The sequence below is a fragment of the Neovison vison genome, chromosome 1 (assembly GCF_020171115.1).
Source record: "Neovison vison isolate M4711 chromosome 1, ASM_NN_V1, whole genome shotgun sequence".
NCBI classification, from domain to species: domain Eukaryota; kingdom Metazoa; phylum Chordata; class Mammalia; order Carnivora; family Mustelidae; genus Neogale; species Neogale vison.
Window position 1 is genome coordinate 15,340,963 of NC_058091.1, and position 12,828 is coordinate 15,353,790.

At 45.7% G+C, this 12,828-nt stretch overlaps 1 protein-coding gene across 1 annotated transcript in view; it reads right to left on the reverse strand.

Moving 5' to 3' along the window:
- Positions 1-12,828, reverse strand: part of AKAP12 (A-kinase anchoring protein 12) — a 100,821-nt gene that overhangs the window by 33,949 nt on the left and 54,044 nt on the right. The window contains exon 2 of the mRNA XM_044244033.1: positions 10,582-10,696. Within this exon, the coding sequence (XP_044099968.1) occupies positions 10,582-10,696 (115 nt within the window). The remainder of the gene's footprint in view (positions 1-10,581; positions 10,697-12,828) is intronic.

Genomic DNA, 12,828 nt, shown 5'->3' on the forward strand with positions numbered 1-12,828 from the left:
TCCAGAGTCAGACAGTAAACTGACTAAACCACCTAGGCATGCTCCCCACCCACCGATACGACCAACCAGCCCCTGAATCAGATACGAAAGGAACACACCTATTATGAAAGACAAAAAAGCAATCTGGAAGAGACAGAGGCAATGCCGAGAAAGCATTTAAACAATTTAATCAACCTTCAAAGCAATCCAAAGAAAGATAATGCAGCCAGGAAAAAAAAAAAGGCAGGATACTTAAAAAATGAATTTTAGGGGAGAAAAAAAAATCAGTTCTTAGAAATAAAATAACAAAACGAAAACTAGTCTTTAGGATATTTTCCCAGAAAATAGAGTCAAATACAAAGAGCAAAGAGATAAATGACAGAAGAGAGAAAAAAAGATTTCATGAGGGCCATTGTAGGTTTTAAATCTGAGTAATAGTAACTCCAAAAAGAGAACAAAGAAAAAGAAGGGAAAGGATGAAATAACTTCCCCGGCATGTGACAAATGGATTCACAAGGGGACCCATTGCTGTAAGACTTTCAGAAGACTTTTAGGACAGAAAGGACACTGTAAGCCGCCCATGGGATTAAGAAGCAGGTCAGCATCAGACTCCGACGGTGGTACCCGTATGAAGACAACACAATCCTAACGCGCCTGAGGAATGAATAGAAGGAAAAATTAACCCAACTGGTGGTGCTGAAGGCCAAAATCTGACACACAGGAGGAAAATGTTGCTCTTTTGTGAAAAGTTCATTCGCGGAGCTTAGACAATGAGGCCGCGGGGCCCTCAGCTCAGCAGGAAGGTACTAATGTGGAAACCAAAGCAGCCTCCATTTCTGTGGGACAAGCAATGATTTGCAAAGTGGAGATTATCTTACTCTGATCTTTAGCTCCTGGATCCCACCGTGTAGGCTGCGTGCCGAGGCTCCCGTTGAGTGAACACCAAGAGAGCGACTGTAATTCCACCATTAGAAATACGTTATCAAAGGAGATTGACATGTCCGTCACGCTACTTGGCTTTGGCTCATTAAGCAACATCCCTGATACGATGACCCCTTCCCTATGCTTCTCCATCAATGCACGGATCTCCTCTCTAAGCCATTCTTTCCTCACAGAATACTTGGCGGAAGGCCAACTACTTTCTCACGTGCTGAAGAGGTGGGGAAATTAAGTAAGTCTGAAAAGGCGGGAATTTGAAACCGAAACCCCGTTATACTTGGCAAGCATCCATCAAGCACATTCATACTCGAAAGATATAATAAGCCCCTGGCATTTCTCTTCAAATGGAGATGGCTTATTTTCTCTGGCAGTGTTTTGCCTGGGGAAGAAAAGATGAAAGCAAAAGACAGGATAAATGTTTTCAAATATTTAGAGGGCCACCGTGTGGAAAAGGGAGGTGAGTTTGTTCTAGACGGTTCCAGAAGTCAGCACAGCTTGGGGGAAAGGGGGAAGGGCATGTCTTCCCTGAAGTGAAGTAGTAACCGGTCATGGAGAAACTCCCTACATCCGAGTTTGAGAGAAGAGCCTCCTGCCAGGGGGGCAGAGCCTGGTCTGGACCACCTCTAAGTCCCTCTCCTCGAAGGCCACTAAACCGGACTTTGCGGTTCTGTCGGTCATGCGGACAGGACACGTGTTGGGGGCTCAACTGGGCCCTCTCGAGATTCAGATGCCGAAGGCCCTGACCGCCAGCACATCAGAATGTGCTTGTGTTCAAAGAGGGGATTAAGTCAAAGAGACCGTTATGGTGCGTCAAATCCAACCTGACAGGTCTCCTTTTTTTTTTCTTCTTTGTTAAGATTTTATGGATTTAACAGAGAGACCGGAAGAGAGGGCACAAGCAGGGGGAGCGGCAGGCAGAGGGAGGAGCAGGCTCCCCACTGAGCAGGGAGCCTGACACGGGGCTGGATCTCAGGATCCTGGGAAGTGAAAGCAGATGCCCAACCTCCTGAGCCAACCAGGCGCCACTTTTTGTTTGTTTAAGTGACAGGAATCCTTATAAAACGAGACTAAGACACAGAGGCCAGTGATACGCACATACAGGGAATGACTGGACACCGCCAGCAGCTGGCCATCCGCAAGCCAAGGTGAGGCCTCAGAGAACATACACCTGCTAACACCTTGAACTTGGACTCTGCAGCCTCCAGAACTGGGATAAAGTACATTTCGGTTGTGTAAGCCACCGGCTCTGTAATATGTTATTGTGGCAGCTCTAGTGAACTACAGAGCAGGATAACTGCCCTGGGCTTGTGAGTTTAAGCACTGCATGTTCAGACATGGGAAAGTAACCAGTCCCTTCATTTAATTACATCTTCCCTGTAACCAGTCACACTGCCCCGACATGTTAACTACAAAAGCAGTTTGTAAAAATTCAAAGTATAGAAAAGCTACATTTAAAAAAATAATAAAGAACAAAACCAATAATCAGCTAAGATATTCTGAAACTAATCATTTGGGGAAAAAAAATATACCCAGAGACTGCATCTTCTGTAAGTTACCTAAGCATCATTATTTATGTAACATGGGGACATTTAACATACCATTGCTAAAACCATTCAGGGTTCACTACATTAGGAGAAATTAGATTTTTAAAAAAATCTTTTTAAAGTTTATTTGTAATATCACCCAGCCTGGGGCTTGAACTCACGACCCTGAAATCCAGAGTCGCATGCTCCTGCAACTGGGCCAGCCAGGTGAACCTGAACTGGGACTGTTTTAAGAAATGAGTCAGTCGGAGAGAAGATCTGAAGGACTGTCAACTAAATTGATAGCTCAAGAATTTAATGTTTCCATTAGGGCTTAGTCCCAATTAAAGAACCCGTAACCTCAGACCATTACAGTCCCTCCAAGGCAAAGGGTCTGAAGCTTAGTATGTAATGGAGACCAGCCTATAGGCCATTGCACCTACGTGCCTCCTCACATGGGCCAGAACTCACCCTGCTCAGTGAACTGGAGTAGCCTCAAACTATAGCTATTCCTGGCCGAGCCTTCAAAGTAACTTAAGGTTGAATGACAGTATTCAGGGCAGACAGATAGGGCCTTTACCAGTATCTGTCAAAAAATAGGGCCATAACCAATCCTATGACATAATTTCCATTTCCCATACAGGGCGAGAGATAGGTTACCGAGTAGCCACATTTCTGAAACTACATAGCTTTCTTTCATACTTGAATGATTATTTAGTAAGACATTCCTGAACAAATTTTCCCCTCTTGAGTTTTCATTAAATTAAAAACTTCATATATACAAGAAGACCTTTTTAAAAGTATTTTTTTTATTTTCATTTTTAAGTAATTTCTATACCCAGTGTGGGACTCGAGCTTACAATGCTGAGATCAAGAGTTGCTTGCCCCACCCACCAAGCCAACCAGAGGCCCCAAATCTGGAAGAGGACTTCTAACATCAGACTAAAAAGAGAAAGTGTCTTTACAATAAGGCATAATGAAATTACCAGGTAGGTTCTCACCTGCCCAAGGTCACTGGGGTGTCTTCAATGGCTAACCCCATCATTTGGTTTTCCTATTACCAGCAATACTGATGTTACTCAGTCCTGAGATGATTGAGGATGCTTGTTTTACATATGGAAACTGATGGTCAGTGAGATTATGGGATAGATTCAATTCTAGGGCACACAAAGAAATGATGACTAGAGCAGCCCCACCTGTGGTTTTGTCCCCTAGAATCAACTGAGCAGAAAAAGGATGACCAGACGTCCTTCTCGCCTCATACCCCCACCATTTACCAAGTTAGGAGGAAAAGTAAGGTTCACCAGACTGCCAGACTTGAATACAGTTCAAGGGAGAAATTCTTCTCAGTATAGGTTAGCTGTTAATTACTTTAAAAAAAAAATCTGGGGCGCCTGGGTGGTTCAGTGGGTTAAGCTGCTGCCTTCGGCTCAGGTCATGATCTCAGGGTCCTGGGATCGAGTCCCGCATCGGGCTCTCTGCTCAGCGGGGAGCCTGCTTCCCTCTCTCTCTCTCTCTGCCTGCCTCTCTGCCTACTTGTGATCTCTCTCTGTCAAATAAATAAATAAAATCTTTTAAAAAAATCTGTTTCTTTAAAGAGGAAAGAGTAGTTATTTATTCCCAGAAATTTGTCAATGACATAGTCATTTCAGAGAGGAACGCTACGAACATTCCCGCAGAGCAGAGGAATGAATAAAAACCGCTTCCCAGAAACTGCGAAGTACATACTCCTGCTGATGTTCAAGGCTTGTTTTATGAGCGTTCCCCCTAGTTTTCAGAACATTACGAAAACAGGATACAGCTTGAGAAAATGTCACGCAATAACACTGTATTGGAAATACCAGAGCGGGGGGTAGGGGGGAGCGCTCTGTCATTTGTTTGAGCGCGCCCACTGGAGAGCATTCCCGAGCAGGTCAGGGTCTGACATCACCTTTTCAGACAACACCTGGATGAGCGACGGTCAGCACCTGGGAGAGCCCAGCATGGTGCGCGGAGGAGAAGGACCCAGCTTCACGGGTGCTAGAACATTGTGGTATTTAACTGTGTGAAAATGAGACCACGGTGCGAAGCTAACAGACGATCCTCTCCCATGAGCGGAAAAGCCAAACTGCTAACTCTAACCATTCATTCATTCAAGTACTTGCTTCCTACATTTTAGCAGGAGGTAAGAGACCTGAGCCAGGCCGCATGCTGACAAATGGTGTGGGAAAACCAGAGGAGGAATGGAGGGTCATGATCTGGGCAACAGGCACCTGTCTTCATGAGAATACGAACAAAATACCAATTACATCACCAACCGAAAGAGAAAAGCGATTGTGTATGTCTTCACTGTCCAGAGAGCAGTGAAGCACAGAAGAACATGTATGGGGCGGTGGGGAGGGGGGCCCACCTTCTACCAGAGACCTGGAAAGATCTTAGGTATTCACTGTCCAGATAAAGATACTAGATGATCGAAACTACTAACAACTCCAGAATGGATTTTCTGTAAGGTAGTAAGATCTGCCGGGAAGGGTGTGATCATTTGGCGGTAAATAACCTTCTGGCCTTACCTTTTGGCCTTTTTATGTCCCAAAGGCACTAAAAACCAGAATCGGGTAGGTTTTAAACAGCAAATTTAATAAAAGCTGAGACAGTGACATTAAGCACCATGAGGAAGAAAGATGAAATTCTCCGTCATACTGCAAACTGAGCTTCTAGATAGCCGAATGCGCCAGACTCCATTTTTTGGTTTCTGTATCTGGAGGACAGAAGCCAGATGCAGAAAAACTGGAATCCTACAGAATGTAAGAAACATGCTCTGTCAAAGACTTCTGTTTAAAGTGACAACATATGGGGGTTTCCCTGTTTGTAAATTTTTCTGGGGATCTGAGAGGGTTTTTTGTTTTTTGTTTTTTTCTAGGATTGCCTATCTTTTTTGCAGTAGTGACCCTCCTCACCCTTTTAAGTAAGATTTTACAGGCACCTGGGTGGCTCAGTGGGTTAAAGCCTCTGCCTTCGGCTCGGGTCATGATCCCAGAGTCCCGGGATAGAGCCCCGCATCGAGCGCTCCGCTCAGTGGGAGCCTGCTTCCTCCTCTATCTCTGCCTGCGTCTCTGCCTACTTGTGATCTGTCAAATTAAATAAATAAAATCTTTTAAAAAAATAGAAGATTTTATTCTTTTTTTTTTTAAGAGAGAGATAGAAAGCTAAAGTGGGAGAAGGTACAAAGGGAGAGGGAGAGAGAGAACGTCAAGCAGACTTCCTGCTGGAGCAGGGAGTCCCTTGCAAGGCTCAAACTCAGGACACTGAGAACACAACCTGAGCCAAAAATCCCAAGTCGGATGCTTAAGGGACAGAGCCACCCAGGTGCCCAGCTCCTCACCACGCTGATCAGCGCTAACAGAGCCCGGCCCTCTGGTTAGCTGGCTGCTCCTTCCAACGCAGCGGGCTCCAGACTTGCAAACAGCAAGGGCAGAGCACCCCAAACGCTCCACTGCTGCTGGGGTACATGTCCTCACTCTGGGCAGGCAAACAGTAGAAAGCACATGTCAACAAAAATTTGTTATTATTTTTTCTGTGTGTGTGAGCAAAAATTTAAAAACCAAGGCAATGGCTATCCTATATTCACACGAACAAACGTGACCTACGGAAACAGAAATCACCTACTTTATAACGTTTGCTGTATCTATTCTGCAGAAAGGCAAATCTCAACAAGGAAACACGTAACACACTCGTAAATGATAAATTCTAATTATTAAGACTGGAGACAATCACTTGTGTAGTTGCACACGGCAAGGAGTTGAAGAGGTATTAAAGAATATGTATTATCCAGGAGTGGCTGGTTGGCTCAGTGGGTTAAGCATCTGCCTTCAGCTCAGGCAAAATCTCAGGGTCTGGGATGGAGCCCCATGTGGGCTCTCTGCTCAGCGGGGAGCCTGCTTCCCCCATCCATCCCCCTGCTTGTGTCCACGCACCCACACTCTCTCTCTGTCAAATATATAAACTCTTTAAATACATGTAGTATCCAAATAAAGGAGGTCTTCAATTTTTTGGTTTTATAATATTGAATTTCCCCATCTGGTCAGGGGAAAAAAAAAATGTGTGCAACAGATATTCAAGTTAATTTTTTTTTTAAATCTGGAAGTTTTAATTTGCAAAAGTTTCAAATATAAAATTTGACCTGGATTCACATGTAATGTTTTAAAAAAATTATTCCTGTTGAGGCATTTAACTCCCACAAAACCCATAGGCCACAGACTATAATAAAATGACAGTTTGGGATGGAGAGGGCTTTTTAAAAATTTTTCCACAAAAGCACATTTTCCACAAAACTAATGGCACTTGTGTGACCACTGTGAATGCTGCAAATAGCATGACATGAAATAACTTTTTTTTTTAAGATTTTATTTATTTATTTGACAGAGAAAGATCACAAGTAGAGGGACAGGCAGGCAGAGAAGAGAGAGAGAGAGAAGCAGACTCCCTGCTGAGCAGAGAGCCTGATGCGGGACTCGATCCCAGGACCCTGAGATCATGACCCGAGCTGAAGGCAGCGGCTTAACCCACTGAGCCACCCAGGCGTCCCATGAAATAACTTTCTAGTTGAGAAAAAACTGCTGCTCAACAGAAGAGTTTTTTGTTGCTGTTGTTGTTTTCCCCCCAGAAGCAGTTTTTCTTTCCTTTTTTTTTTTTTAAAGGTTTTATTTATTTATTTGACCGACAGATCACAAATAGGTAGCGAGGCAGGCAGAGAGAGGAGGAAGCCGGCTCCCTGTTGAGCAGAGAGCCCGATGTGGGGTTCGATCCCAGGACCCTGGGATCATGACCTGAGCCCAAGGCAGAGGCTTAACCCACTGAGCCACCTCAGTGGGTTATTATTCTGTTAATAAACAGAAGCCACCTTAAAAATTTCAGGAGGACAAAATCTCCAAGGCTAAAATAATTTATGGTGAATTCTTTTCATGTAAGTTTTTAAGATTTTATTTGTCAGAGAGAGCAAGAGAGACAGTACGAGTAGAGGGAGAGGTAGAAGAGGGAGAAGCAGGCTCCTCCCTGAGCAAGGAGCCTGATGCGGAACTCGATCCCAGTACTCTGGGATAATGACCTGAGCTAGAGGCAGACACTTAACTGACTGAGCTACCCAGGCATCCCATCTGTTTCCCCAATAATTACTGGTTCTCAACCCTGACTGTGTACTTTCTGTAAAATGGCCCGTGGAATTCTACAATCTTCAAGTCCTCTCCAAAATCCCTCCGTACCCCCCTAAGCCTGATGCACAAAGATATTTATGTAGCAAGCAGGTCCTTTCTTCTGTCATCTGAGGAACATTTACAAGGAAAAAGGATTCCCTTTTCCTTATAGGAAGAGGATGGGTTCTGAATTCCCAGTATGTCTGGCTTCAGCAAGAAAGCTAACAAGTCAAGGTCAGACAGTATTTTCATGTCTGGCTGTGTCTAAATATAGTCGGCTGCTTTAAATGAAAAACCCGCTGGCAGGAACGCCCCTTGTTCATCGTTTTCTCTCATGGACTGATCCACCTAGGGCAGGACCCAATCCCTCTGCTGGTCAATCTTCCGAGGGAAGGAGGTGGGTCAGGCTACCCGTACTGATGTGGACAGCAGGAGAAACCGAGGTCCCTGCAATCCTACGTGTTACCTACTGAATTATGCCTTCAGTGACATCCCAGTAAGCGTCTATTTCTGGAAATAACGATACAATCTAACCATAGGCGATCACTGTAGTCAAAAGGAAAGCATGAAAGGGGGCGCCGGGGTGGCTCGGACGGTTGGTTATCCGACTCTTGGTTTCGGCTTGGGTCGTGATCTCAGGGTCCTGAGGTCGAGCCCTGCGTCAGGCTCCACACTCAGCAGGAGTCAGCTTGGATAGTCTCTCCCTCCACCCCTTCCCCCGCTCACCCACTCTCTCAAATACATACATAAATCTTTAAAAAAAAAAAAAAGGCATGAAAAAGTACTAATGATTACAATGCCAAGCAGCCAAAATGAAGACAGCAGAGAAAACAAGTGCACCAAGCTTACCACAGACACTAATAAGCCAATGGATTAACAGTTCTGCCTAAAACAGTAAAAGCTCATCTGAAAGGCAGGGCCCTGGGTTGGTGGTCCCTGCAGGCCTAGGACACCCACCTGTCTTTTCCTAGGTGGCAAGGCCTTTTCAGGATTTTTCAAAGGACAAGGTAGATTACTGACCACTTTTCTTACAAGAAGTCTTTGCTATTTGTTCAGAATCCCGAGGCCACGAGCAGAAGCCTGGGTCAGCTCAGCGAGACCAGGGAAATGTTCCTCTGTGAAGGCCTGACCTTGCCCCTTCTCCTCTCCATGCTTCTGGATTGCACACGTCAGTGCCGCAGAGGAACCCCGCCTCACTCAGGTCAGTGATCCCACACTGCAAGCACAGATCCTTGCTTTCACAGCCCTGCTACCCAGCACACTTGCCTCTATGGGTTTCCACTGAACGCTGCTCAGAGAACGCTGTGCCAGAAGACAAGCCTGCGGACGTGCCCAGCGTGGTGAAGGCACAGCGATCGAAAGCTTGTGTTTGGTCATTTGCGGACCTTGGGTTTGAGTCCTGACACCAGGTTCACCCACCTCATTAAAGACCATTGTTCACAAAAGCACAGTTCTAGGACCTGTGGTAAAAACCTGCAAAGTGGTGGCTGCTATGATTAGTCACCTCACTTTGGCCCGAGACCCATCAATCAGTCTAACCCTTATCTCCCCCCGTCCCCAGGTCACACGCTCTGACCTCCAATGATGGCACCCCCAGAACCCGGACCAGCTCTCATTTCTTGCAAATGCATTTGACACCCACCATGTTAATCTTCCCTTCATCATGTGTATCCTACAGACCCGCTTCCTCTCCCCCTGCAATGGGTAAGCGGTAGGCTGCCTGTCCATTTGTTCTCCTTCCCTGCAGCACAGAGCACAGGCGCTTGGCCAGAGAAGGCTCCAGACCCGCTGCGGCTCGACTGGATTCAAAAGTTGCCATGGGAAGGACAGAGCACAGGACTTTGGAATGTGAGCTGGGACCATTCCAATTCTTTTGGTGGAGATGATTTGAAACTTTCACACTAGGTCATGCAAATCCTCCCTTCTGTGAGACTGTATATATTTCCGACTTTATATTGTGCCTGTGGTGTTATATAAAGATCAGTCTTCCCACCAACTTCAAAAGCAGCTCACGGCTGGAAGCAGCTCCATGGGGGCAGCGAACAAGAAGAGAAACAGGTTCCACATGTTAGGAGAGTCTCATTTAACCAAGGCAATGGCCAGTCTCCTCTCCTGGGACTTTCTCCCTCATCTGTCTTGTTCACATTGCGAAGACTCACTTCACTTCCTGCCAAATCATCATTTTATGCATCTTTGGTAGTGGTCGTTAAATTCTCCTTTGTTTATGATTGAATGGAATGAGGAGGCAAGAACTTCAGGCCGGAGGACGCTTCTTCTCCCGCCTGGGGAGGTTGGGCCTTGGGGTAACATCCTTGCTCCTGACCCGAAGGTATGGTCCCTACAACCTCAAGCGGGCTCACTCCAACTAGTCTAACTAGTCCAACTAGAATCACATTGTAGTGATTCACTTTCCAATAACCACCCCCACGGGGCCTCTAGGCTCAAGAGCTAAAACACATGCAGCAAATCATAGTTTGGGCGAAGAGCAGCATGCACCCTGAAATACGCATTTCTAGAAAAATCTGTGCCAAGGGAGCAGGCTACTCACCAGAGTGAGAGATACTGAATCTTAAAGCAACCACGACTCTGGCGGTTTCCAACAAGATTTCACATCAATATCAGACTAGTTGGGACCAGGGAACAATTAAAATGAAACAGAACAAAACACTACCAACCTAAGTTCCAGACAAAAATGTCTAAGGAAGATGAAACATGACTTCATTTCCTATACCCAAATAGTTGGCAGAACTTCGAATACCTGGGTGCAGAGGCCACACAAAAGGTCTGATGAATGCTTCCTTTTGTAACCAATGGATTGCGGCTGTTGTCAACATCGCCCCCCTGCCCCGACCCCGGTTGGACACCGTGTGGGTCCAACCAGGCTGGCTTTCATTGTTTCACTGGATTCAGCGCAGGTGCTGTCAGCCCTAGAATCCCTACTTCTTCTACCCAGAGACTGAAAAGCTGCTTACCATCTGTGACAATGGCTTCTTCCTCCTGGCCATTCAGGGCTCCCTCCTGGGGGCTGAACTCTTCTTCCTCAGCTAAGCCATTGGCACTAGACAGTTGACCATTCTTCTGCAGGAGCTAAGGGGACAAAACAAAACCATGCAAACTTACTGTCAATGGTAATGAAGATTTGAAGCGTCCCATGAGCTTGAGTAATCCAGCTACCTTACCAAAGGTATCCCAGGAGCTTTATCAAGGAGACAGGGCTTTGTATCTGGGTAAAGGAGCATCACTCCTTCACCCACTGAGTCATCCAAACAGCGGCATCATCTACAGACCATTCCAGGCCTATTCGAGCTACAACACTGAGAAGTCAGATGCGGCCCCAGCCCCTCTGAGCTTAGAGACTACTAAGAAAACTAGACTTTCAGACTTTTAAAACATTGTTGGTTTTAAAATAAATAAATTGGGAAAAAAAATAAATAAACATTGTTGGTTTTGTTTTTGTTGTTTTCAGGGCACTGGGTGGCTCATTTGGTTAAGTGACCAACACTTGTTGACCGCCGCTCAGGTCTTGATCTCAGGATCCTAAGTTCAAGCCCAGGGATGGGCTCCACGCTAGGTGTGGAACCTACTTCAGAAAAAAGCTTTTTTTTTTTTCTTTAAAACAAAGTCTCCTTGTGATTAGATGCAGGGTATGCATATTTGATCAAAGTATACCTAAGTGACAATATGTCCTTCTCAGGAAAAAGGACACGTAAATAAACAATCAGGAAAACGGTCCTGATGGAGGAATACACAGAGCCAGTCACAAACAGGAGAGGAAGTATGAATAAAGCTAGATCTCCGATCCCACAAGATGGGCGTATGAGAAAGGGTCCAAGGAACTCAGGAAGGGGAAATGAATTAGGAACCCCACGGTTCGAAGACCAGTGTACCCGGAGACAACACAACAAAGAGATGGGCCACTCATGCTTTTGTGAGTCACTGATTTTTCCTTAAAATATTACTAAAGTGGTCAGTTGTCCTCTATCCCAGAGGATAACCTGTGTGATTGAGGTTTTCAGTTGTCGTTATTAGCAGATACACAGATCTGCCCTTCTGTCCATAGGTAAGAAGTTTTGAGGCTGTGGCAAACATAGTATAATAATCATTAGGAACCCCAGGATTCCAACAAAGCTTTCTATCTTGTATACTTATCTCGTTTTATCAGAACCAACTTAGGTGGGGTGCTTGGGTGGCTCAGTGGGTTAAAGCCTCTGCCTTTGGCTCAGGTCCTGGGATCAAGCCCCCACATTGGGCTCTCTGCTCAGTGGGGAGCCTGCTTCCCTTCCTCTCTCTCTGCCTGCCTCACTGCCTACTTGTGATCTGTCAAATAAATAAATGAAATCTTTAAAAAAAAAAAAAAAGCCAACTTTGGAAGACAGCAGGATCTCCACTGGGTAGAAGAGGACACTGGACCTCAGTGTGTGTGACCACAGAAGCTGAGGTTGGCTGGCCACAGGTCCACAGCCTAGAAGCGAGGCACCATGGTCCAAAGGCCAGCACCACTCACCATCAAGGACCTCCAGGATTTTCACACAGCAGTAGAGATCACAGAAGGACCTGCTGCTATGCTTAATAATAAAACGCCATTAAGAGTCTTCCGGAGTACCCGGACCTGCCTACTTAAAAGAAATCTCAAAACCACGGCACTCTCTTAGCATGATTCAATGATGCTTCCAAGCTAACGGAGCGCCCTGGCCAAACCACTGGCTTTGATCGGAACCTTGAAGGGACAGCAGGTTCAAGACTGTCTGTCAATCCGGAAGACTTGAACTGAGCTAAATTGATTTCACCTGGCTGTTCCAGGCTCCCAGCTGCCTTGGACGGCATGAGCTGCTCCTTGAAATAATATCACGGTACTTTAATACTGACTCTACAGACGGACAGTCGGCTTCAGAACGCCCATGCTGAGTCCATTTATCAGACAGCACACTCTGATTATATTTCCCCTTTAAGTCTTCTCTTCCCGAAATACAGAAGATGGAGTCTTAAATGAAACCCGAAGACAAAAAGCAAGGGGAGGGGGAGGTCTCCGCAGTGGTTAGCAAAAATGTCAGGTATCTGGACAAAAAAAATCACTAGTTATGTGAACACATCAGGCTCAGATTTGATTAATAACGTGAAGAAGAGTGGGAGGAGGAAAGCAGGGACGCTTAGGATTGTGGGATCCACGGAAACACCATGAATCTAACCTAAGAAGTGCTGACTTGCACCATGATGCCCCA